This window comes from Colletes gigas, unplaced genomic scaffold (assembly GCF_013123115.1).
Source record: "Colletes gigas isolate AHSC1104 unplaced genomic scaffold, ASM1312311v1 Colletes_gigas_Sc00043, whole genome shotgun sequence".
NCBI lineage: Eukaryota > Metazoa > Arthropoda > Insecta > Hymenoptera > Colletidae > Colletes > Colletes gigas.
This window is the reverse complement of record NW_025106672.1, coordinates 1,284,569-1,312,259: the sequence shown is the minus strand read 5'-3', so window position 1 is coordinate 1,312,259 and position 27,691 is coordinate 1,284,569. Positions and strand designations below refer to the sequence as shown.

Genomic DNA, 27,691 nt, shown 5'->3' with positions numbered 1-27,691 from the left:
CTATTGTCAACGACCGTAGTCGTAAACATGACCGAAAGGCGAGCGACCGCGAAAAACGAGTGCGAGAGAGAGACCATGTGTGCGAGAGAGAAAACCCACGAAAAGGCCAACAGCCGCAAAAATCGGTGTATCGGCAAGCGTGTGTGAGATTTTGTATATAAATCGAAGCGCTACGAAGAACGAGAGATTATTACGTACAAGCGAGACAGCGAGACAGCGAGTGTGAGTAAAATATATGAGTCAGTGAGTGCGAGTAAAATATATATATACAGTATTGTCTCTATAGAAGCGACGCTCTCGGGGCTCAACGCTCGGCTATATCGTGGACGAGAAACGATTCTTGATACAGTATTGTCTCTCTATAGACGCGAAGCTATCCCCACTACTTCGTTTGTAATCATCGCGCCGCGGCATCGGGTATCGGATATCAAAGAGAAAGCCGAAGAAAAGTCGACGAGCCCCATCCCCCTTGAACGCTCGAGCGTGAAATCAAAGAAAGCCGAATAGACTACTCGTCTCTCAAGTTGCGTGCGCCCGGTCCCGACACGCGCGGCTATAGAGAGACAATACTGTACTTTGTTGACGCCTACTGGAGGCGGCGAGTATAGAAAAGAACAGCGAGCATATGACAAAGAGGGACTGAGCGGCCGAGCATCGCCGAATTTGCTATCGCTTCCTTCGCTTCGGGTCGGCTGTAACGAAACACAGGCGATGTTTATGCGAGCCTATACGAAATCGGTGTTCTAATTCTGACTTCTACCTCTCTTGGTAGAGGTCGCAGAATGAAATACTGATTCTGTATAGGCTCGCGTAAACATCGCCTGTGTTTCGATACAGCCGACGTGGAGTCACTTGAGCGATGCATGCCTTTGATTTCTTATTGCGTTAGTAAATAGGACCTAAATTGTATATCGTATTTGGTGTCATTTTAATCAGAAAAGTGTCACGAATATGTTGATGAAGTTTGAAAAAAGGAAGAACAAAAATAAAGATGAATTTCGTTGTTGATTTAATATTGTATATGTACTAGTTAAATCGTGTCATAACTTCAGTACATATATGTATGTATCGATCGTTTACTGCAATAGTGATATAACCCGAAAAGATATACATAACTTGCGAATTTAAACTGTTTAACCAACTTATTTTACTCTGAGTTGTCTCACGATTTCGGCAAATAAATGATAGGTCAATTAAATTACAATTCCTTTTTTCAGATGAGGATACACTTTAAAGAAAGGTCAAATGTATATTATAATTTATGAAAAACAATAATAAAAATTATGTTGTACTTGATCTTAGTTAAATCAGAAAACTGTCACAGACATGTTAAAAGTTTCAAAACAAGAAAACGAAAAATAAAAAATTTGTGTTATTGCACTAGTGTTGCCTTAGTAATTTGAGCCCGTATCGTATGACAATGTTCGACGACCGACTGTCAAACGCGCCGCTATCTTGGGGAACCGCCCATAGGAAGGCATAGTCGCCGATACAGCGAGTGCTTAGTTCTAACGGTACGCAGTGGGGATAAGTAGAGGGGATATGATATTTGCCTATATCGTGGACGAGTTCCGAGCTTATATAGAGAAAATACTGTATATATTAAATTATAACATTAAACTACTGTTACTTATAATTTACCTCTGTTGAATTAATTTAAAAATCCCACATATATACATACATTATATAGTTTATATGAAACTTTTTAAGGATTTTATATCAAATAAGGATGAAATATTAATAAGTGGAAAATAATGTATCTATTTCTTACGATGTTATTAAATGTGACTATGGAAGTTCACTATTTTTACAATTGCCCATACTTCCTTAATTGCGATAATACATTCCATATGTTTACAAATCTGCACATTACCATCCAGAAAGTTTACTACTTCGCCTATTACAGATTAAAACAATAGCTAAAATATTTATAGAATTTACATTTTAACCAATTTTTGTCGAAAATTTTCCGTCTTTAATTCTATCGATTAGCAAATTGCGTAATGTTTTTTTTTTTTGAATTGATAAATTAACGTTGAATTTTAGATTTAACAATGATGTTCACACCTATTATTGAAATCAATAACATTATGAAACATAATGAACCTAACAAAAACACTAAGTATTTATACAGCATCATATTCTAATAAATATTTGCATATTTATCAGTATAAAGCAGCGACACTATTTTTATATTCTTATTTAGTATATTTATTTTGTATTTAATATGACATAGTACTGTGGCGCTGCTTCGCTGCGGTAGGAACTCGAACTATCGTAGGAGAGTAGAAAAGGAAAAGAGGGGGCACTAGTGGACTCATCAGTAATGCTTTCTAGCAGGCCCTGCCTTAGACGACTGGAACATTGAAAGGTCAGTAGAGTTGTATATATAGCAACCGAGTGGCCAGTCGAGCACTTATGAGAGCGCGACACCTCTGGTGGCGAGCATGAGAAGCGACGCCACACTATTCATATTAACTAAAATCGTTTGGCACTAATTAAAGCGAGTAAACTACGATATGTCGAATATTTAATAACCAAAGTAGATGATATCATTAGATGGTAATGTGTTATGATGAAATATTTCATAAAAATAATAATGGAATGTTTCATTGAATCATAACGTCTATATTCGTTATTATAAATATATATTTTTATCCAATTTTAATCATGGAAGTTTCTTAACGAAAATGTTAAATATCCTGTGTAGTAACACTATTAACAATAACGTACATATTTGTATATACTTCATAACAAAGATGGTACACGAACAACAACATATAGTAAAATATAGATACAACAGTACAACGCGTATAACAGTGGCTAGATTTCAAATTAATAGTTATACCCAGTTTATGTTACAAAATACATATTTTATTTACGTTTTTGTGCTATGTATAATTCAATATATAGTAGTTTATACGGAATTGAAGATTCCCAAGGTACATACAGTATGTACATTCTGTGCATCTTCTTTTCTAGAATACACATTTTTCTTTTTTTTCAAAATATTTAACTTCGATTTTTATAAATATAAATTAATTATTTCTTATATAATTTCTATTACAAAATGTGATGTAATTTCAAAATGAAATGATTGCAAAATTTATGCAAGATGTAGAATTAATAATAACGAACATTAACAATTCTAATTGTGAAAATATGAAATTCACCTCATTTTTAAGTCGGAGATCTTTTCTTCTATTTTTGATACAACGCATTTTATACGTTATTAAGATTCTATTTCCGAAATATAAGCTCATAAAAGATTATATTAGAAAGACAATGAAGCGAGAATCATAATAATTTAATTATTCTTGAAAAAATACGTCAGCATAAAATAAGCCGTTTGATTTAATATAGTGAAGATGAAAAGCCTTTCCTCACCTTGACGATGCACTTGTAAAACTGTTAAAACAAAAATTGTTCCCATGGATTTTCTTTCGTAAAAACGTAACTTAAAATCGAATGTTTCTTTGTTGAATTTGATCATAAATTTCAGGGGTTAATAACTGGTATCCCAATTTTTCACTCAAATAATACAACTTGTCTTGTATCCTTTTAGGATCATATCCTTCTTCTACGAGATCCTTCTTCTTTAATTTGAATGTACCTACAATTATTATTTATAAATGAGTTCCTTAAATATTTTTTATAATATTATGATATAATATTATACGTATATCTTATGCAATTAACATTAAATATTTTAATTCCAACCAATGCGAAGGCAAATATTAAAACACTTCTTCCGATGTGTCTGTATCATCGTTTAAAAAGGCAGTTATCTTAATTTATAACTCTATAAAATATTAAAATATAAGAAAGTTGTTTATCATTGTAAATACAAATTCTTCATTATCACTATTACCGAGTCTGATGAAGTTTACTAATAAAATTACCTGTGAGATCAATTTTGGTTAAAACCCTAATAAATCTAGGTATTGCATAAAATGCTAGGTGTTCTTTCAGGTCAACTGACAATTTATTAATTTCTAACGTAGCATTCGCATCATATATTGCTGCCATTCCAGCTTTACCTTCGACACCCGGGACCTGGCAAAAAATTCAAAGATATTAAGAGTTAAAAGACAGGAAAAATTATAGAAGATTTCGTGTATTTATTTAATCTATTATTTACCTCAACTCCATATACAATGCAGTCTCTATAGCTAACAACATTACTAATAATAGCTTCGACTTCAGATGTAGAAACATTTTCTCCCTTCCATCTAAATGTGTCGCCTGTTCTATCTTTAAAATATAAATAACCAAACTCATCTGCGATTAGAATGTCACCTATAAAGAGAAATGTACAAATTATTTTTATTCTGTATAGACATTGTATCTAGTTTATATACACAGTTTAAGAGTGTTAAAATTAATAATTCCGTAAAAAGTCTACAAAAATTGAACTAACAAGTATGAACAACAAATACGATATTTTTTTAATTCGATTAAACTAAATCTGTACCGGATATAAATGCTGAATCGCCTTTTGTAAATACATCACGAACTATTTTCTTTTCGGATGCTTTCTCGTCTACATATCCTAAAAATGCTCTAGATGGATTGCTGGGTATAATTTTTCCAACGAATACACCTGGTTCGTCTGAAAATAACAATATAAATAAAAATACTTTATTAAATATTTAACCGTGACATTTTGAACAAAAACTGAAACATATATTTTTGGTAGTGCCTGTGGTTCATTTAAACAAAACAATTTAATTAAACTACCGGTAAACCATTGTAAAGTGTTGGAAAAGTTAAAAAATTAAAATAGAATACTCACTCGGTTCACACACTTGACATAAACCTTTTGCATTTCTAATAGGTTCTCCATCAGCGTTTGCTTTCAAAATAGAAATAGGATAAACCGATGGAATGATTCGAGACATAAAGCCAATAGCTCCAACAGTGTTATCAGTATTTACTGAAAGAAAACAATGTATTAATAAAATAAAAGCCATGTAGAATGTATGTAAAATAAGGTAATTAATCTACCAATGTTAGCATTTCCTTCCGTTGCTCCATAAAACTCAGCAACTCGTGGAATATTAAATCGTTCTACAAATTCAGGCCATATCTGCGGCCTCAAGCCATTTCCAAACATCAGTCTAATATTATGTTTCTTGTCTTCTGGTTTTGGAGGTACAGCTAAGATGTACCTACACATTTCTCCAATATATTGGCCAACCTAAAAATAAATTACACCGATTAGCTCGTACTGAAATTATTTATGCATTATTTTCAAATATTTTAATTCTTTTTTATAGAAAATTGTATTTGCACAGGATTGTATTTACATTCTAATGTTCTTTTTTTGTAATATTAATATTCGATCAATTCTTCAGAAAGCTTAGTTTATTTTCCAAATGTAAGATCTCGCAATGAGTTTGAAATATTTTTGTTTTTATGTAATAAAAATACAATTAGAGATAACTCACTGTACAATTATATTTGATGCAGTCAGTGAAGTAGGAGCTCGCTGAAAACTTCTTCCTAATTACTGTAGTCGCTCCATGAAGAAGAGTTGCACCTGTGGTCATTGCGCCAGCTGCAGTATGATACAATGGCAATGGTGTATAAAACCTATCTGTACTTTTGAATTGCGCCATCATAAAAATACCAGTCGCTATAAACATATACCTGGAAAGGTGAAGGAATCAGATTTACAACGATGCTTTCGATAGAGAATAATTTTTGTTTGAAAAATTGTTCCGTTACATTTATATAGTTTTGTGGCGCTGCTTTGCTGGAGGGTAGGAACTCGAGAATCGTAGGAGGACTGAAAAGGAAAAGGAGGACTCATCAGTAAGGCTTTCTAGCAGGCCCTGCCTTAGATGACTTGGATATTGGGAAGTTTTTTTTTTTTGTCCTTTTCTCATGGTTGGCTGCAGTACCTTGGGCTGTGCCCTATAATCTGCACTTAGAATGAGGATGTTGTTAGAGAAAAAGTGTGCATTAACTTGAAGAAGTATTATCTTTTTTCTAATATTTTGCCGAGTAGGCTCAGCAAGCTAATTGGTCTGTAGTTATTTGTTTTCCAGGCAGTAGGGAAATATGCCAGCTGCCTGAAAATGTAATAAAGCTGTAGGGTCATTCTGGGAGGAAGATGCTTCAGTTGGATGGCTATGATTTTGTCAGGGCCTGGGGATTTTTTGTTTTTCAGGTTTCTGATCAGTCTATGGATTAGTTGGGTAATGGTTGATGGGTTTGGCAGGGAGGTGCTGGTGTTATTTAGTGTGCTTATGAGTTGCTCAGCTTCTTGTTCGGTGGGAGAGTTGTTGAGTATGATAGGAGGGAGGTGGAAAGCGCTGGCAAGTAATTCTGTTTTGTCAGTGTTGGTGAATGCTGTGGTGTTGCCGTCAGAGAGTGGTGGGATGGTAGTTTTGATTTGTTTTAGTGATTTGTAAGTCGTCCAGAGCCTGTTGGGGTTGTCCGCTATTTGACAAAGTTTGTACTGCCAGGCAGTGTTCTTGAGTTCGCAAATTTTGGATTGGATTTGGTTGGTGAGAGTGTTTTGGAGGTGTCTGTGGGTTAGCTGTGTTTTGGTATTTGCGTCTGTATCTGTTGCGTTAGTTTTATGAGGTTCAGGAGCTCGGAGTCTGGTTTGATTGTTTTGTGGTAGACGTGAGTGGTGGTGGTGGTTGCTCTTTTAAAGTTTTGCTTGATTGTGTTTTGGATTTTGGCGATCTCTCTTGTCTATTTCAAGAGTGGAGTTCAGATGTGGGTTCATGGGGTAGTTGTTCCCCTGGGAGCGGAATAGGTGCCAGTCGATGGTGGAGAGGGCGCAGTTTGTAAATAGAGTGTGATTTGTTGGTGTGATGTAGTATTATTGGGTGGTGATTGGAGATGACAAGATGTCAATGTTGGATGGTCTGGCGTGAAGCTGTTTGTGAGAATAGGTATCACTGTTGAGTATGTGGTAGGAGTTTTTAGTCATGTGGGAGTAAAGTGCTTTGTCGTTAGTGATGGTGTTGTTCCAGCAAGGAATTAGATAAGTTAGCCATTTATAAGTTCGGCAGCTTCAAGGAAAGCTTGTAGCTTCTGAACTTTGGTTTGACATGAACTTAATTTAGTGTAAAGGAAATCGAGGGCGCGGCCATATTGTTAATGTCCACAGGATTTCATTTATTGCTTGAGCCTTGGACGAATAGGTTTGAGAGGTCTGGTTGGGAAGTTGGTCGAGGAATGTATATATAGCAACCGAGGGGTCGATTGAGCGTTTGTGAGAGCGCGATCCCTCTGGTGGCGAGCATGGGAGGCGACGCCACAGTTTCAAAGATAATAAAGGCGCTAATTTTTACCGAAATACACTTATAATAGATTTGAACAGCGTATACGTGTGTTTAAAATTTTAACTGATATCAGTGATGTATTACGTTGCGTTGTATATCTAAAGGATGATTTAGTAGATGAGAGAACTGTAAAAACTAGTTCTTTTCAGTAATCATTTTCCTAAAATAGAATTTAATTTAAATACGTTTAAAAATTAGTTGTTTCTTACCTAGAGTTAGTTATAACTGCTGCTTTAGGAAGACCAGTTGTGCCGCTGGTGAAAATGTACAATAATTTATCATGGTGACAGCCTTTTTCTTGAAGAACCGGTGGAGCGGGAGAAATGTCAGCCAAAATGGCGTTTAAATCTTTCTCGTTTAGTTTTGATGTTTTGGAACTTGGTAAATTGCCAAATCTATACAATGTGAATTTTGGATCCAACGAGTCCACGATATCTGTCACAGCTGGAACAAATATTTTATCATATTACAGAGACGTTTGAACAGATATCTTTGAAATAAAACAAATTAATAACTAAGATATTTATACATATGTAACATTAATACGTGCTCCATCAATTGTGAGTTGAATTGTAAAGAAATGTGCACGTACCCCAGACAATTTCAGAATCGAATTTCTTGAAAACCAAGTCTCTCACCCAAAAAATTTATTCTACGTTTACGTTTTATTTTTACGTGAAGAATCGTCTCCTTATCGATTATACCACACTTTGCGGAACACCTTGTACCTTTAAACCTTTTATTAATTTTCATTAATCCGAGCAGTCTGATGTAACAAAAGTATAGTGCAGCAAAGAAAACAGATTGTCTATTATTAATTATATTTTTAACCCTAAATAAAAAGAATTGTATTTATTTGTAACTTTCGATAAAAGAAATTACTTTTTAGTAAAAAATTTTCAATAGAAATATCCCGGCTTAATTATAACTGATTGCTTGAAATTCTCATGAGCTAAATTTCACGTGCAATGCCTCCAATAAATAATTCCACGTGCACACTTCGTACTTAACTGATGTTGCGCAATCATTTATAAAATGGTCCTTGCATTGAATCGACGACAGCACGCAACCGAACACCTAATTTTCTTCCATTCCGAAGTAGTTAGTTCTATTTCCTATTATTGCATCAATCATTAGAGCAAGGACTATATATCTACAGTATAGTACTAGTTGGAAATTACGACTGTAAACATTTCGAGGAACGCGTTAAAATGCTATTCGTGTCTAGATAATGCGCATACATATTTCAGACGTTTTTCTTTTGTTTTTACAAATATTTTATTCGTGTATCGATTAACTGCAAATAAAATTTCAAGTATATTGCCTGAATGAGTAATTATAGACGTTTTTCTTTTCTTTACAAATATTTTATTCGTGTATCGAATAACTGCGAATAAATTTTCAAGTAATTATAAATTATTTATGCTTAGTTAAAAAGACCCACGTAACACACTTTATTTACAACGTTTGTTAGATTTAATAGTAGAAACTAGTACAGATGATCAAGTTTTGAAAATTGTAAGAAACAATTGACTGTTCAATAATTGACAAATGGTCAATTATTATATGATTGTTGTGCTTACCGTCAGTGAAGTCTGATCCGTAAATGAGGGCTTGACATTTAGACACATTGATACTGTGCAGGAGTGCAGCTTTCCGAAGATTTGTGTTAATGAGGGGCGTTATAATTCCCAGCTTACTCAGACCAAGCCAAATTGCAATGAACTCCACTCGATTTTCCAAAAGCACGGCGACCACGTCTCCTTTACGATATCCATAGGTTTTGAACATCGTTGCAACTTTGTTACTATAATCCTCCACCTGGAAGCACGTTAAATTAAATTAGAAACTCTTTCGAGTCAAAAATTTAATACACATTAGATAATAATCTGTGTAACACGTTAATAAGCGCCGAGCTAATTTCATTTCACTTTTCACTTTGTTGGACGACGAGTGAATAGAGAAAATGCGTTTATTTTAAAGAAAGCGGGATCTCTCAATGTTTATTTACAATGAGTGATGTCAAATAGATGCGATCAAAGCTAGCCTTTCATCGTTTGGAAGACTGGTAATTTGAATAATAAGAAACGAGTACATACAATGAGAGTAACGATTTAAGAAAATGCAATTAACATTTTAGCAATGGTTACGCAAAATCATGTTGGCGAGACAGCTTGAATGTAACAGTGACATATTTTGTTATTAATTTCATATTTTTGTTATAACTTCTTAACAAAGCATTTATCAATTTTTTGTTATATAGCGGTTTAGTCTTATTTTTACTTGTAAAACACATTGCTGAAGTATGTATACAGTTTCTCTGTATCTAACAGGAAATATCAACTGCTAATTTATAAATAAAAAAATGTATTAAACGGTGGAAGAGTAACAAATCCGTCAGTATTAGAAACCCGTTGTGTCGCATTAATCGTGTTTTTCTTTTAATCAGAGTACGCATTTATGTTGTCGCATTAATCAAATTCAAAGTGAAATGTAATTTAAACTAGTGTCTTGCATCGATTATGAATCCCATTAGAGTTGCTACCAAGAAAATAAAAAGAAATGGCTAAGAACCACTGATGTAGATAATTTCAAGTTTTCCTCGTGGAAAGAGTGTCTATAAATACTACGATGTGTCTTGCCTGTTGAAACGTCCATTCTTCATCTTCGTAAATAAAACAAACTTTGTTGGGATGCCTGGCGACATGCTGTCGAAATACATCAGCGACGCTACGATCCTTTTTCGAGTGACAACAAATTGTCCAAAGAATTTTCAAATACCCTGTGATGGCTCTGAAATTAACAAAAATATTTCTATTAATTTCTATTAATTATTAAAATTTAAATATCTTTATTAAGGTGAACATATTTATAAATGTATGTTATATCGAAAAAGTGATAGCATTTCGTTGCAAAAAATATGCGACACAAATACGACTGCAAAGGTTATGTGTAATTTAAGAATTTAAATGCGCATGCGTCCTAAAGGAAATACGCGGCGAGTATATACGTAACTTAGTTTATTCAACAGCCCAGTTAAAAGAAAGAAATCTGTATGCGGCGCATATAGTTTTAAGCTATTCACGGCTCATCGACACAACATTTTATGACATTGTATGCATACCGTACTTGTGTACAATGGTTAACCATTAATTTGTACACTAAAAAATCAAGGATACAACTTTATCTATGTTTACCTATTTTAACGGGAACGTATCGTTTGAGTAATACTTGAGATAACAAAACGAACTACCTATTATGTCCAATAAATATTCATTTTCAGGTTAAATATGAATGACAGCATCGAACACGGGCTTTTGAATATGCATCTCTACACCTTTTTCTAAAACGATGTTTCTTGTTTACTTTATACAAACACAAATTACGTGAGACAAAAAAATAAACAACCTATTATGTCCAATAAATATTCATTTCCAGATCAAATATTACTTGAAATATCATCGAACACTGACTTTGAAATATACATCTCTATACTTACTATTAAAACTATGTTTCTTTTTTACTTTATACGGAGTGCTCGACCACCCCTGGGAAAAATTTTAATGGGAGATTCTAGAGGCCAAAATAGGACGAAAATCAAGAATACCGATTTGTTGATGGAGGCTTCGTTAAAAAGTTATTAACGTTTAAAGTTAGTAATTAAAGAATTTTTTTTCTCGAAAATGCGCAGGATTTCGAGGGTATTTCTATTCACCAAAAATAATTGTAATTGATCCCCGTAACCGAAAATAATTTTCTTAGAACGATTTGAAAAATTTAGGCACCTACCCTGTCGATTGTTCTTTGAAATTCGTTTTTCATTTTTAATAAATTTAGTTGGCACTGAATAGAAATGTTATCTAATACTTTTTTGTAGGTGCCCATGGGCTCTACTTCAGAAAAAATTTCAATGAAATATATTCACTATTGTAGGAGTTATGAACATTTGAAAATTGGCCCATTTTTATGGGGGTTTTCTCATTTTGCGGAGTCAAGGAATAACTTCTAGAATATTGTTGGAATTTTCACATATTCTTCACTAAAATACGCGTTGTTTGCATTGTGAAAAATTAAAATCGTCCAATCCATTAAGAAGTTATGACGTTTTAAAGATACGCATGAAATTTTGGGGCACCATTTCGGGGCACACATTATGGTTTTGGTAAGGAATTTTTTTCTCGAAAGTGCGTAGGATTTCTGGGGTATGTGTATTCACCAAAAATGATTGTAATTGACCCCTGCAACCAAAAATAATTTTTTTAGAATGATTTGAAAGTTAACTTTTTCGAAAAATTTGTCCACCTTCCTGAATTTTTTTCTCGATAGTGCGTAGGATTTCGAGGGTATGTATATTCATCAAAAATGTTTGTAATTGATCCCCGTAACCGAAAATAATTTTCTTAGAACGATTTGAAAAATTCTTTTTTCGCTGAAAAATTTAGGCACCTACCCTGTCGATTGTTCTTTGAAATTCGTTTTTCATTTTTCATAAATTTAGTTGGCACTGAATAGAAATGTTATCTAATACTTTTTTGTAGGTGCCCATGGGCTCTACTTCAGAAAAAATTTCAATGAAATATATTCACTATTGTAGGAGTTATGAACATTTGAAAATTGGCCCATTTTTATGGGGGTTTTCTCATTTTGCGGAGTCAAGGAATAACTTCTCGAATATTGTTGGAATTTTCACATATTCTTCACTAAAATGCGCGTTGTTTGCATTGTGAAAAATTAAAATCGTCCAATCCGTTCAGAAGTTATGACGTTTTAAAGATATGCATGAAATTTTGGGGCACCATTTCGGGGCACACATTATGGTTTTGGTAAGGAATTTTTTTCTCGAAAGTGCGTAGGATTTCTGGGGTATGTGTATTCACCAAAAATAATTTTTTTAGTATGATTTGAAATTTGTTAATTTTTTCGAAAAATTTGTCCACATTCCTGAATTTTTTTCTCGATAGTGCGTAGGATTTCGAGGGTATGTATATTCATCAAAAATTTTTGTAATTGATCCCCGTAACCGAAAATAATTTTCTTAGAACGATTTGAAAAATTCTTTTTTCGCTGAAAAATTTAGGCACCTACCCTGTCGATTGTTCTTTGAAATTCGTTTTTCATTTTTAATAAATTTAGTTGGCACTGTATAGAAATGTTGTCTAATACTTTTTTGTAGGTGCCCATGGTCTCTACTTCAGAAAAAAATTTCAATGAAATATATTCACTATTGTAGGAGTTATGAACATTTGAAAATTGGCCCATTTTTATGGGGGTTTTCTCATTTTGCGGAGTCAAGGAATAACTTCTCGAATATTGTTGGAATTTTCACATATTCTTCACTAAAATGCGCGTTGTTTGCATTGTGAAAAATTAAAATCGTCCAATCCGTTCAGAAGTTATGACGTTTTAAAGATACGCATGAAATTTTGGGGCACCATTTCGGGGCACACATTATGGTTTTGGTAAGGAATTTTTTTCTCGAAAGTGCGTAGGATTTCTGGGGTATGTGTATTCACCAAAAATAATTTTTTTAGTATGATTTGAAATTTGTTAATTTTTTCGAAAAATTTGTCCACATTCCTGAATTTTTTTCTCGATAGTGCGTAGGATTTCGAGGGTATGTATATTCATCAAAAATGTTTGTAATTGATCCCCGTAACCGAAAATAATTTTCTTAGAACGATTTGAAAAATTCTTTTTTCGCTGAAAAATTTAGGCACCTACCCTGTCGATTGTTCTTTGAAATTCGTTTTTCATTTTTAATAAATTTAGTTGGCACTGTATAGAAATGTTATCTAATACTTTTTTGTAGGTGCCCATGGGCTCTACTTCAGAAAAAATTTCAATGAAATATATTCACTATTGTAGAGGTTATGAACATTTGAAAATTGGGCCGTTTTTATGGGGGTTTTCTCATTTTGCGAAGTCAAGGAATAACTTCTCGAATATTGTTGGAATTTTCACATATTCTTCACTAAAATGCGCGTTGTTTGCATTGTGAAAAATTAAAATCGTCCAATCCGTTCAAAAGTTATGACGTTTTAAAGATATGCATGAAATTTTGGGGCACCATTTCGGGGCACACATTATGGTTTTGGTAAGGAATTTTTTTCTCGAAAGTGCGTAGGATTTCTGGGGTATGTGTATTCACCAAAAATGATTGTAATTGACCCCTGTAACCAAAAATAATTTTTTTAGAATGATTTGAAAGTTAACTTTTTCGAAAAATTTGTCCACCTTCCTGAATTTTTTTCTCGATAGTGCGTAGGATTTCGAGGGTATGTATATTCATCAAAAATGTTTGTAATTGATCCCCGTAACCGAAAATAATTTTCTTAGAACGATTTGAAAAATTCTTTTTTCGCTGAAAAATTTAGGCACCTACCCTGTCGATTGTTCTTTGAAATTCGTTTTTCATTTTTAATAAATTTAGTTGGCACTGTATAGAAATGTTGTCTAATACTTTTTTGTAGGTGCCCATGGTCTCTACTTCAGAAAAAAATTTCAATGAAATATATTCACTATTTTTGGAGTTATGAACATTTGAAAATTGGCCCATTTTTATGGGGGTTTTCTCATTTTGCGGAGTCAAGGAATAACTTCTCGAATATTGTTGGAATTTTCACATATTCTTCACTAAAATACGCGTTGTTTGCATTGTGAAAAATTAAAATCGTCCAATCCGTTCAGAAGTTATGACGTTTTAAAGATACGCATGAAATTTTGGGGCACCATTTCGGGGCACACATTATGGTTTTGGTAAGGAATTTTTTTCTCGAAAGTGCGTAGGATTTCTGGGGTATGTGTATTCACCAAAAATGATTGTAATTGACCCCTGCAACCAAAAATAATTTTTTTAGAATGATTTGAAATTTGTTAATTTTTTCGAAAAATTTGTCCACCTTCCCGAGTTTTTTTCTCGAAAGTGCGTAGGATTTCGAGGGTATGTATATTCATCAAAAATTTTTGTAATTGATCCCCACAACCGAAAATAATTTTTTCAGAATGATTTGAAATTTTTTAATAACTTTTTAACCAAGCCTCAGTCAAGAAATTGATATTCTTGATTTTCGTCTTATTTTGGCCTCCAGAATCTCCCAATAAAATTTTTCCCAGGGTGGACCGAACACCCTGTATAAATAGGTAAATTTCTAATTAATAATTAAAAATACAATAATGGATAAGTATAAAAAACAAATAAAATACGATGTAAAAAGTAGCAACAGGAAGCCACTGAAGCACCGCAGATAGCTATCCAGGTAACAGAAATCAACTTTATCACAAGTGACCGTAAATAATACCAATGTTACGCAATAAGATAAACCGCATTGCGCGATTCTCGATTCTGAGATTGTTATCGACGTTGCAATTAATATTTTCTCGATGCACGAGAACTAGTCGCGCGCATAAATTTAATTGAACCGTGCGACTATTTATTCCAAGTTTGTGGACTATTTATTCAAATTATTGTCCCTTCTATTGTAAATCCCATTAATCTACATAAATTCTAGTTATTTCAATAAAAATAGTATTCTTATAGAAGTGCATCGTCGCATTTAAAAAAGAAAGATTTTACGTGTCATTTATCTTTTTCCTTGACATTCTTTCGTCAATGCATTGATAACGGAGTTGCGACCTGAAACGATTACGCGAACCAAATTGTAAGTTTCGATGTCTTCAGATTAAAACAAACCATTGATAAAATATTCTTACAGTATTTGCAAAATTATTACATATCTACTGTTTACAATAGAACGAATAATAATAGGGCAGAGCACCTCTTTAAACACAGAGTCATGCATAATAAGCTGTTACTTCGACAATTCACAGTGTAAATAAAAGTATAACGGGTGATACTGCTACGTCACAGTGGGAAACGAGAAAGTATAAATACTGCCTTTCAATGATAATCAGTATTTTTTATGCGCAAGGTAAAGCACCAGATAGTTACTCTTACGCGATTACCACAATAACTACGTTCTATTACGTGTTTGTAATCTAAGAAACGTGTATTAACACGTCCATTATTGACAGTTTTCCTCGCTCACGTTTAAGGATTTACAAGTGAGAAACGTCCACAAGCCAGAAACAAATGTTTACTCAACACACAACCTGTCCCGAAACTGAAATTAACAAACGTTGTCGTGCGAAAGTTTAATAGTTCTGTGGCCTACCTAACCCTAACCCCGACAAAATTCTGTCATAGCGATGACAAGTAACTGGAATGGGACTACTTATAGGTGACGATGCGTAGGAATTAATGGTGAATTCTTTCAATGCAGCCTATTATGATTTCTTTAACAATTTTCACCTGGACAGGAAATAAAAAAAAATCGACGCGCGCCATACAGTGCAGTGTCAACTCCCATTCTCGCCACCAGAGGGGTCGCGCTATTACAAGCATAATATAATATTATATTTCGCGCTTGACCGACCCCTCGATTGCTATACAGGGTGTTCGGCTACCCCTGGGAAAAATTTTATTGGGGGATTCTAGAGGCCAAAATAAGACGAAAATCAAGAATACCAATTTATTGATGAAGGCTTTGTCAAAAAGTTATTAACGTTTAAAGTTGTGTCTGTGAGACGGGAACCGTGCGCGCTTCGTGCACGGAGCTTTAAACGTTAATAACTTTTTAACGAAGCCTCAATCAACAAATTGGCATTCTTGATTTTCGTCTTATTTTGATCTCTAGAATCCCCCATTAAAATTTTTTTCAGACTTTATTCGACTTGTAGTGGATTTGTTTCTATTTCTTTTTTTTTTTAGAGACACCATTGATTGTAATTGACCCCCACAATCGAAAACAATTTTTTCAGATCGATTTGAAATTTTTTTTCTCCGTCGAAAAATTTAAGCAGCTAATTAGATTTTCGGTAAGGAATTTTTTTCTCGAAAGTGCGTAGGATTTCGGGGGTATGTGTAATGACAAAAAATGATTGTAATTGACCCCCGCAACCGAGAATAATTTTTCCAGAACGATTTGAAAGTTTTGAATTCAATTGTTAATAACTTTTTAACGAAGGCTCAGTCTAGAAATTGATATTCTTGATTTTCGCCTTATTTTGGCCTCTAGAATCTCCCATTAAAATTTTTTCCAGGGTAATGCTCGACCGACTTCCTAATATCTCAATCGTCTAAGACAGGGCCGGCTGGAAAGCCTTTACCGACTAGCGGGCCCCCTCCTTTCCTTTTCTGTCCTACGAATTCTCACGGAGTATCTACCCGCGAAAAAAGCAGCGCTACCAGTTCAAAGTCAGTCCGTGGCACGCGATAGAATATTCAATGTTTGTTCTAAAACGAGACGCAGCCGGAATATTTTACCACTTGCGTAAAGAGTTTAAAAAGAAAATATGGTAAACATTCTTGACTTGCGAATTACGCGTGTGCAATGTATGCATTGTCTCGAGACATTTAATTTTGTATGCTTTGTATTAATAAAAATAAAAAAATAACACAGAATTCAACAATAAACAAATGATTCATTCAGTATTTTAAAATACTGAACAAAACGAATAGCAGAAATATTTTGTTATCTTTCGTTAAAAGTTCACTTAAAACAGAATAAAAAATGTAAAACGTAACGTGCTTCAAGTTGCAAAAAAAAAAAAACAAACAAATAGATATAATGTAACAATAATTAGTTGAAGTATCAGTGATGATGTTCACGAATACCTTAAAATCATTTATGGACTTATCAAAATCGTTAATGAGTGGACATTCTACCTTGTTTATCATGCTGCATCTATTATCGCGCGCGCGCATATTAAAAGATTCTTATTTGAATACGTTCTTCGCGATCATATAAAACGTCATTATTGTGTAACAACTGTAATATCTAATAGTGCTACTTTAAAAATCAATTCTCCCACAGGGAAACGCAATGTTATGCTTTGATCGTCGATTTGCTAAATTGTGGGCGCCCACGTCACGTGATTCTACCCCTAATGCAACGCGATCAGCAAAAATGATTGGACGCGTTTCTTTTTTTAACAAGGTGAACTATTTCAAGATAATACGTGTCATACAAGCATATTTTAGATTCTATATCATAACTGAAACCACTTTTAAATCATTACGAAAAATCAAAACAATTTTTAATTTAATTTTCGTCTCCGAATTTTGTTAAAGGAAGTACAAGTTTCGATTGTCAGTTCAATTCTCCCTGCAATCTTTTTTGTAAATGACATTTAAAGTCGCACCAACCATTGACGTAATAACGACTGTAGAAATATTAGTAACAGCTTAACGTACTTTAAATATCATTAAGAATATTGCTATTACCAGCAAAATTAATTATATATTCCTAATATTCGAACGAATTATTCGAATGGATAGTTATGTGTATATAGATTTACTATTCAAGGTTGATAAAATGTTATTCCTGATTTGTACGCGCTATCCGTTATCCAGATTAAATTTCGACCGTCTCTGATCAGTATCAAGGTGTAGATAAATTATATATCACAAAGATAATGTATTTGGATGTTTTGCATTAGAGCAAAGTGCTAAAGAAACATTTTTACCGCGATAACAACTCTAAACATTAATCGAAATTTAAATTAGCACAGAACTGGTTGTATAATTGTCGGAAAATATTGAAAACTTCATCTCAGTCTACCTCAGTCGACCTCAAAATACCCAAACATTCCATTACAAACGAAACCAAGTTGTAAAATAATTTACAAGATAAGTGATAAAAAATAAACAACTATTATTTGAAAACAAGAGACTTGCCCAACTTATAAAACAAAAATATCCCATTATACGTTAATTTTTTTAAAATAATAATGGAGGAATAATTTTTTTACGTCAAAATGTGTAAAGAACTGTTATATTTGAATTATGTGTATATAAAAGTATGAAAAAGTGCTTTCTTCTCTCACTAATTAATTCCTTTTTGTCCCATTCTCTAATTCCGTGATTCACTATATTTAATACATCGGTAGATGAAAGATCTAGAAAATCGACGCGCGGAACGACCCGGTTCCGTTCAGCGAGAATGACAGGAGAATAAAATTCCGATACACCGTGCTACACCGTGCATTGTCGGTCGTAGAGATCCATATCGATGAATCGTTTCGTGCACTATTATTAGCCGATATAAACAACGACAATGCAGCCGATCGAATCGTTGAATAACACCGAAAGCTTTGGACCGCAAGAAGGAGCCAACGATCGATATACATCTCAAGAAAATAATTCTTACTCACATCACGTCCCTGGGCAAAGTTTTGAAGGCTACGTAAAACCATCTGAAACGTCCGCCGGAGACTAGATAGGCGACGAGAACAACCACAAGCAGCTGCACGAGGAAAATGGGGCCCGCGTACATGGCGATCAGCGCCAAACAGGCGACCAAGCTCGCCAACAGCATCATGATGAGCGCCAAGCGGCGAAGCAGGCGGCCGACTGCTTTCCACCGGCTCGGTTCGCCCGTTTCCGTTTCTGTTCCCGTTCGCGTCCTCGTCTTCGCCGTTGTCGTTGTCGTCGCCTCCGTCCCCGCTCCTGCACAGAAGACAACGCGTTAGAACCGACCGTGCCCGCGACTCCCGTTCGTCCTCTGCGTTCGACGTTACCTATCATCGGTTCATTGTTCGAGGCGACTACCACTTCCACCTCTACGCTCGCGACGTTCGGTCCATCTCTTGGTTTATCCTCGAGCTCGACCCTGTTCTCGGCCGACGTCGATGTCCGCGACGAAGACGTCGGCCGCGAACAAACCGACGACGAGAGGCCTACGCCGTCCGAATGAAGCTCGCCCTTTTCTACGTCCTGCAACAACCATCGAACAAGGACCATGTGACATATTCACGCGCAGTAACAAAAAAAAAACATCCACGGCCAGAGGGCCCCCGTCTAATTCTGGATACCAAGTGTTTCCCGATGGTTTTCTTGCTCTTCCGAGACGTGCCACTTTCGTGACTGGGTATACCGCTACGGATTAACCGCTGCTGCCACCACTCCGAGCAAATCGGGGTATCACGTTTCTACACAATACAAGAGATAAAAGGACACGAACGAGGGAACCAACGCGACGCGTGTTTACTTTACGCATGGCGACGTTTGGTGACTGCAATCTGCAAAGAAGCCAGTGCGTTCTGCAATGAGTGATACGATCCACGTGTTTTCACATGGTGTTTGTACAAATATCATCGAGAATATGGAATACAATTTTTTTTAAGCAGTTTCCTTATTGTGTTTACTGTTAATGTCACGGTTTTTTGACGTGTATTTAAGGCATGCGTACTTATTTACGTACGCACGTGCGTAGTTAGTAAATATATATATATACGGGTACTCAAATACTCTAGTAGGGAGTAAGGAACACCAGTGGTTCTCAACCAGTGTCGGACAAAAGTTATTATAATAAATTAGAATTATTCATTCTTTCATTCGAAATCTGCAAATAAAAATGAATTGTTAAATAATACTCAATAAATTTCTTAAAAAAAATCATTGAAGTCTTACATTTTACCACTTTATTTCAGTTATACTTGAAGTAGTCTGGTAAAAGTTTTCTTTTATACGGGATGTTCGGCCAACCCTGGGAAAAATTTTAACGGGAGATTCTAGAGGCCAAAATAAGACGAAAAACAAGAATATAAATTTCTTGACTGAGGCTTTGTTAAAAAGTTATTAACGTTTGAAGTTAAAGTGTGCAGCGCGCACGGTTGCCGTCTCACAGGCGCAACTATAAACGTTCGTAACTTTTTAACGAAGCCTCCATCAACAAATTGGTATTTTTGATTTTCGTCTTATTTTGGCCTCTAGAATCTCCCGTTAAAAATTTTTCCCATGGATGGCCGAACACCCTGTATAAAGGGTTCGCGGGAAGATGAAATTTGAGAAACACTGGTCTAGCTTACATAATACGTTAGAGCCCTTGAAACGCTGTATAGTTTACGGATAGTAGTTCGTATTAATAATGTTACAGACTTAAACGATTATTTATTTAAGATGTATACATTACTAATGCTACGGAGTAACTATTTAATTATTTTGTGTCGTGTATATTAATATTACCAATTTAAGCGAAGGGTCTAATTTCTTCGGGCAATATATATATATTAGTATCGTTTCACATACAAATAAGTGTGTCTCGAATCATATTAGCATTATGAATACGTTATAGATTCGATGATTGACAATTAAACTTATGCGTAGTATATTAAATATTACGCAGCAATGATTATCTTCTTTAAATATTTTCCTGTTTTGTACTGTTTACAGTTATCCGAAACACATGCCAAACATAAACGACAGTTATTGTAAATTCTCGATTTAACGAATTTGAATATTAAGTTATAACATAGACGAACGTTGATAGCATCTTTCCAATCAATGTATTATTCTGATATAACAAATTCTAATTTTTTGCATTAATTTGCAAAATTGAAGAATTACTGCAAACGTGTTTGTGTTCCTTTTTCTTAAATATTGCCTTTCATATCTGCTAGGATTTCTATACTTTCTACTTTCTCCTTGAGTTTCTCTCGTAAGATGCACCGTTCCTAAAATATCTCTTTGTTATTAATACATATTTTAATAATAAACTTTGTTTTATAAAGGTTTCTTTGTTTTTGAAATTGTACTCTTGTCCGTCGTATGAAAAATCATAATTATAATGTAATAATAAAAATATTATTCCGTTATTTAATGTCTTTCGATCTCTTTTTAGCGTCCTCGACGAACAATGCACTTTAAACATGTTTGTCTCCTTTACAATTATTTGAACATATATTATTTTATGTAAATTTATATTATATTTATAAATACAATTTATTACTATAAATTATTAAAACTACTAATGTCATTATGCTCTGATGTTTCAAATTAAAATAGTGAAACATTTTGGTAAGCCGTTTCATCAATGTATTCATATAATTTTCCAATATTTTTATATAATATTTACGAAAACCACAAAATTTGAAATTGAACTGGGTATAGGAATACCTTTTTCAACAAATATTTATTGAAATATCATACATTTTATTTTTGTAATATTCTATACAAAATTACAATTAATGCCTATATATATTTATAATTTTTTATTGCACCCTTATTTATAATGCGATCGAAGCGGCGCAGTCATAAAGCCATTCGAACAATTGTTAGTTGCAGAGTTACCGATAATCGGTAACAGAATCTCTGTAACAAAATTATAAATATACACATTTTACATATTTCCCTTCCATTATTTCTTTCCGTAACATGAACAAATTCGAAGTACATTCAATAGGGCCATTTCCTAAATTTCACAAATCACTTTATTGCCTATCTAACGACTATGCCAATATAACAATTTATTAAGATCAGAAAGTACAAGTAAGCTAACAGAAATATATTGAAAGCAAATGTAAATACACTGTTTATTTCAAACATTACAGTTCAAAGATCGGAGAAGAATAATATTTAATTTTTTAACATTTGAATTTCTGTATATGTATATGCATAGCATAATTTCATCTCTAAACTTTTTAAGCAAGGGGGCAACAGTTTATTCTTGTCATTCATTGTAATTGTAATCTCTATTTACTTATATAAATTTACAAAGAAGAGTCAAGAAAACTGACCTCCGACAAGCTGTACTAAACAAATATGGGACGCTAAGCATGATAATAAAAAAAGCTAATGTGATAAGTGAGGTAGTTTATCTTTTAGCCGTACACCTTAGACATTATCTATGGCAGACGATGTAGCATTATCGATTATATTTATAACTCACTTTCATATATCAACGACTTGTGATATAATGATTTTTACATGTTTTTATTGTTTCTTTTCTTTACAATCGACTGAACCAAATATTCTAAAATATTGTTTGTTCCATTATTTACCTTTTTGTTTATCATTTCACTTATGTTTAAACTACATTTTTATATCATGCATTTAACAGGTTACGTATCATTTTTATATATTTAAATACTTCACAAGCTTTAAATTATATTATTATTATTATAAGGTTTATATTTTTCGGTTTAAATCATTTTTTGTTCAATTTTCATACAATGCTATTGTTAACTTAATAAGCACAAGTGTTATTTAGTAAATTTTATTTAACATTGTTCCAAATAATTATTGGTAATTATAACAATTGAAAGTGTTTTGATTTTTCAGGCCTTTATTATGTAACATCCGAAAAGAATGTTTATCATTTATTTATTATCATTGGCATAAGAACCAAAAATCACTGTTATTTTATAATTTGAATATTCTTTGATAATTTTATTCCATTAATGTTGAAATTCCGAATTTGTGTTTCAACATGAAATAGGAATTCTTACTCACCCCAAAAAGATATTTATGACTTTGGTTAACGGTCTGATAGGAGGCTAGAACACATTTTTGTAGGACTCGTTTTAGTCGCGTGTTTGCTGTGCACAGTGAACATGCATCGAAATATACTTCCTTGACTATGAAAATGTACAATTTCCTCACTGAACCGACCAAAAGCAATACTTGTTTCCTAAATGCAATTTATAAAAACACCAGGGATCGTAATGTCTTGAAATCATCCCCAACAGTGGAACTTAATCAATAACCTTACATTAGTGCTATCGCGTGGCAAAATTCAGAAGCTTCTTGTCCACTACTCGACGAATGTTATCCACACAAAATCAATTCCAAATACAATTTTTAAATATACTGGGTGTTTGGCCAACCCTGGGAAAAAATTTAATGAGAGATTCTGGCGGCTAAAATAAGACGAAAATCAAGAATACCAATTTTTTGATGGAGGCTTTGTTAAAAAGTTATTTAATATATAAAATAATATAAAATGCGCAGGATTTCGGGGGTATGTTTATTCACCAAAAATGATTGTAAGTGACCCTCGCAACCGAAAATAATTTTTCCAGAACGATTTGACATTTTTTTTCCCGTCGAAAGATTTAGGTACCCACCACCTGTCGATTTTTGTTAAATATTTGTTTTTGATTTTTAGTAATTTTGTTTGACGCCCTATAGAAAAGTTGTCTAATACTTATTTGTAGGTATCCATGAGCTCTACTGCCCTACTAAATTTCAATGAGACACGTTCACTATTGTAGGAGTTATGGCTGTTTGAAAATTGGACAATTTTTATGGGGTTTTTCTCAGTTTGCCGTGCCAAGGATCAACTTTTCGAATATTTTTGGAATTTCCACATAATCTACACTAAAATACCCATTGTTTGTATTTTGAAACATTAAAATCGTCCAATCCATCCAGAAGTTATGACGTTTTAAAGATACCCATGAAATTTTGGGGCACCATTTCGGGGCACACATTATGTTTTTGGTAAGGAATTTTTTTCTTGAACGTGGATTGGATTTTTGGGGTATGTGTATTCACCAAAAATGATTGTAATTGACCCCCGCGACCGAAAATAATTTTTCTAGAACGATTTGACATTTTTTTTTCGTCGAAAAATTTAGGCACTGTCGATTTTTTTTTTAAATTCGTTTTTGATTTTTAACACATTTGTTTGACGCTCTACAGAAATGTTGTCTAATACTGTTTTGTAGATGCCCAGGAGCTCTACCGGAGAAAAAAGTTTCATTGAAATATATTCACTATTATGGGAGTTATTGTTGCTTGAAAATTGGACCATTTTTAAGGGGGTTTTCACAGTTTGCGGTGTCAAGAAGTAACTTTTCGAATATTTTTGGAATTTCCACATAACCTATACTAAAATACGCGTAATTTGCATTTAAAAAAATTAAAATCATCGACATCGTTCAGAAATTATGACATTTTAAAGATACGCATGAAATTACAAGGAGACACTTCTGGACCTGAAATTACATTTTCGGTAAGGAATTTTTTCTTGAAAATACGTAGGATTTCGGGAGTATGTCTATTGACCAAAAATGATTATAATTGACCCCCGGAAACAAAAATAATTTTTTTAGAAGAATTTGAAATTTTTTAATCTTGTCGAAAAATTTCGTATCTTCTTGAATTTTTGTCTAGAAAGTGCGTATGATTTCGGGGGTATGTGTAATGACCAAAAATGATTATAATTGACCCCCGGAACCAAAAATAATTTTTTTAGAAGAATTTGAAATTTTTTAATCTTGTCGAAAAATTTCATATCTTCTCGAATTTTTGTCTAGGAAGTGCGTAGGATTTCGGGGGTATGTGTAATGACCAAAAATGATTATAATTGACCGCCGGAACCAAAAATAATTTTTTTAGAAGAATTTGAAATTTTTTAATCTTGTCGAAAAATTTCATATCTTCTCGAATTTTTGTCTAGAAAGTGCATAGGATTTCGGGGGTATGTGTAATGACCAAAAATGATTATAATTGACCCCCGGAACCAAAAATAATTTTTTTAGAAGAATTTGAAATTTTTTAATCTTGTCGAAAAATTTCATATCTTCTCGAATTTTTGTCTAGAAAGTGCATAGGATTTCGGGGGTATGTGTAATGACCAAAAATGATTATAATTGACCCCCGGAACCAAAAATAATTTTTTTAGAAGAATTTGAAATTTTTTAATCTTGTCGAAAAATTTCATATCTTCTCGAATTTTTGTCTAGAAAGTGCATAGGATTTCGAGGGTATGTCTAATGACCAATAATGATTGTAATTGACCCCCAGAACCAAAAACAATTTTTTTAGAAGAATTTGAAATTTTTTAATCTTGTCGAAAAATTTCATATCTTCTCGAATTTTTGTCTAGAAAGTGCATAGGATTTCGAGGGTATGTCTAATGACCAATAATGATTGTAATTGACCCCCAGAACCAAAAACAATTTTTTTAGAAGAATTTGAAATTTTTTAATCTTGTCGAAAAATTTCATACCTTCTCGAATTTTCTTCTACAAAGTGGATAGGATTTCGGGGGTATATGTGTTCACCAAAAATGATTATAATTGACCCCCACAACCGAAAATAATTTTTCCAGAACAATTTGAAATTTTTTAATTCAATTGTTAATAACTTTTTAACGAAGCCTCCGTCAAGAAATTGATATTCTTAATTTTCATCTTATTTTGGCCTCTAGAATCCCCCATTAAAATTGTTCATACGATGAATCATGCATCTTATGGAAGTTGGTATCATACAAAAAATACTGAAAATACTCAAAGGATAAGGGTACACAGAGATTGGTTTCCCTATGATGTTTATTGAATATGACACTACGAGTCTGGTAATACGTATAAGTTGACATTGCCACATGAAGATATAATGCATTGAGTACGCCGTAATGTGCTTTATATTGATTTGTGAATCAAAACTGTAAAACCGATAGTCATTGATTGCGTGGCAGATCACGACCTCTATTAAGTATTCCTGTTTTAATGATTCTGTCGCTGAAGAATCATTACCTAACAATATAGCGCGTGGAAAACTTTGACGAGATCAACGATCATTTGTTCCTAATACGGTAACGAAAAATTCACTCTTAACTTTTAATAATTTTCATAAAAAACACTACGAGTTTTTAGGATAATTAGTTCCATGTCTCTTCTTTTCCCATTAAGTGCTCCTAATTACCTATTTATGTATACGATTCGTGATGGTTCATAAAATTTAATTGAATTCATCCTCGTTAAACATAAGTATTGAAAAAAGGTATGCGCACGTAACAATATAACGTTCAACGTTTATTAAGTTTTGCTGCGCTTCAAGAACATTCAATTTTATTGTTATCGTTGGGCATTGACTTTTAACTCTAATGCGTTTTAACATTTATTATATATTTAGTGTGTAACTTACAATTCTATATTTGGATTAATAATTACATTAGCACGTTTTACAAAACATATCAAACCGGAAGAGAGGGTAACCAGCGCAGGGGCATCCTACGTGGTGCCAACACAATATAATAAAACATTGCCAACCTAACCTATCTCTAACAGTTATACAGTTACGTTTAACGATGGAAGAAAGGAAGTTAACAATCAAATTCTCTGGTCGTTCCAAAAAAGGTAATTAAAAATCTTCGACTTGGAATAAAAATAATGTGAGAAATGCAACATTTTACTATAATGTCCTTCCAAGGAATTGCATCTGTTGCTGTAAAAATACCATCATAATTGCGGCCACCAAGACGTTTCGTAAGAAAGAGGAACTACAGCAAAACCAGTTAATATGCCCCAGTTGCCGCAAAGAAACGCATACCGTTATATTGAAAGTTTCTTCTGTTTTTAACGCTAAATGTTTACGAAACATTTTTAGAATTTTCCCTTCGTCGAAAAGTTATGCGTTAATATATGTATGCCTAATGGGAACGATAGAGGCGCAAAATCGAATATTTAGTCTCGTATTTATTTAGAAGGATTATTTCTACTAAAACTTTTTTATGTACTTTGTGTTTGATCATTTTTTGAGGTTAACAATGTATGGTCTCGTGCTTGAAAAATATTATCGTTGGGAATTTTATTTCAAGGCAAACTTGTGATGCTTGATCGTAAACTAATGGCCAGCAGAAAATGTTCAACGACCATCGTGATTACCTCAATATGGAAGTCTAGAACCACGCGGCGTAGCACGCTTTCTATTACGTCCGACGTAATCGCGCAGGAGTAACGCACTCTAACATAATCGCACTGGCTAACATAATCGTCCTCCATTCTGCAACAAACACTCGACTTCCTCAAGTACACTATTCTCAGACTTCTCTTAAATAAAAATCGAAATAACGAAAGAATAATACCACCTTCCATTAAAGATGAAAGAAAAATATAAATTATAGATTAATATACAGGGTGTTTGGCCAACCCTGGGGAAAAATTTAATGAGAGATTCTGGCGGCTAAAATAAGACGAAAATCAAGAATACCAATTTTTTGATGGAGACTTCGTTAAAAAGATATTAATGTTTAAAATTCCGCCCGTACTGAATTTTTTTCACGAAAATGCGTAAGATTCCGGGGGTATGTCTATTCACCAAAAATGATTGTAATTTACCCCCACAACCGAAAATAATTTTTTTAGAACAATTTGAAATTTTCTAATTTTGTCATACTTTTTCGAATTTTTTTCTAGAAAGTGGGTAGCATTTCAGGAGTATGTCTATTGACCAAAAATGATTATAATTGACCCCTGGAACCAAAAATAATTTTTTTAGAACAATTTGAAATTTTCTACTTTTGTCGAAAAATTTCATACCTTCTCGAATTTTCTGCTACAAAGTGGATAAGATTTCGGGGGTATGTGTGTTCACCAAAAATGATTGTAATTTACCCCCACAACCGAAAATAATTTTTCCAGAACGATTTGACATTTTTTTTCATTTTTTTTTTCACCTGTCGATTTTTGTTAAATATTTGTTTTTGATTTTTAGTAATTTTGTTTGACGCCCTACAGAAAAGTTGTCTAATACTTATTTGTAGGTATCCATGAGCTCTACTGCCCTACTAAATTTCAATGAGACACGTTCACTATTGTAGGAG

General features: G+C 33.6%; 1 protein-coding gene across 1 annotated transcript in view; it reads right to left on the bottom strand.

Moving 5' to 3' along the window:
* Window positions 1-2,238: 2,238 nt before the first annotated feature.
* Window positions 2,239-27,691, bottom strand: part of LOC122403025 (long-chain fatty acid transport protein 4) — a 30,122-nt gene continuing 4,669 nt past the window's right edge. The window contains exons 2-13 of the mRNA XM_043406302.1: window positions 18,882-19,077; window positions 18,516-18,810; window positions 9,947-10,097; window positions 8,888-9,125; window positions 7,514-7,748; window positions 5,451-5,652; window positions 5,008-5,200; window positions 4,796-4,936; window positions 4,475-4,612; window positions 4,142-4,299; window positions 3,903-4,056; window positions 2,239-3,613 (exon numbers count right to left, since the gene is read on the bottom strand). Of these exons, the coding sequence (XP_043262237.1) occupies window positions 3,459-3,613; window positions 3,903-4,056; window positions 4,142-4,299; window positions 4,475-4,612; window positions 4,796-4,936; window positions 5,008-5,200; window positions 5,451-5,652; window positions 7,514-7,748; window positions 8,888-9,125; window positions 9,947-10,097; window positions 18,516-18,810; window positions 18,882-19,077 (2,256 nt within the window). The 3' untranslated portion in view covers window positions 2,239-3,458. The remainder of the gene's footprint in view (window positions 3,614-3,902; window positions 4,057-4,141; window positions 4,300-4,474; window positions 4,613-4,795; window positions 4,937-5,007; window positions 5,201-5,450; window positions 5,653-7,513; window positions 7,749-8,887; window positions 9,126-9,946; window positions 10,098-18,515; window positions 18,811-18,881; window positions 19,078-27,691) is intronic.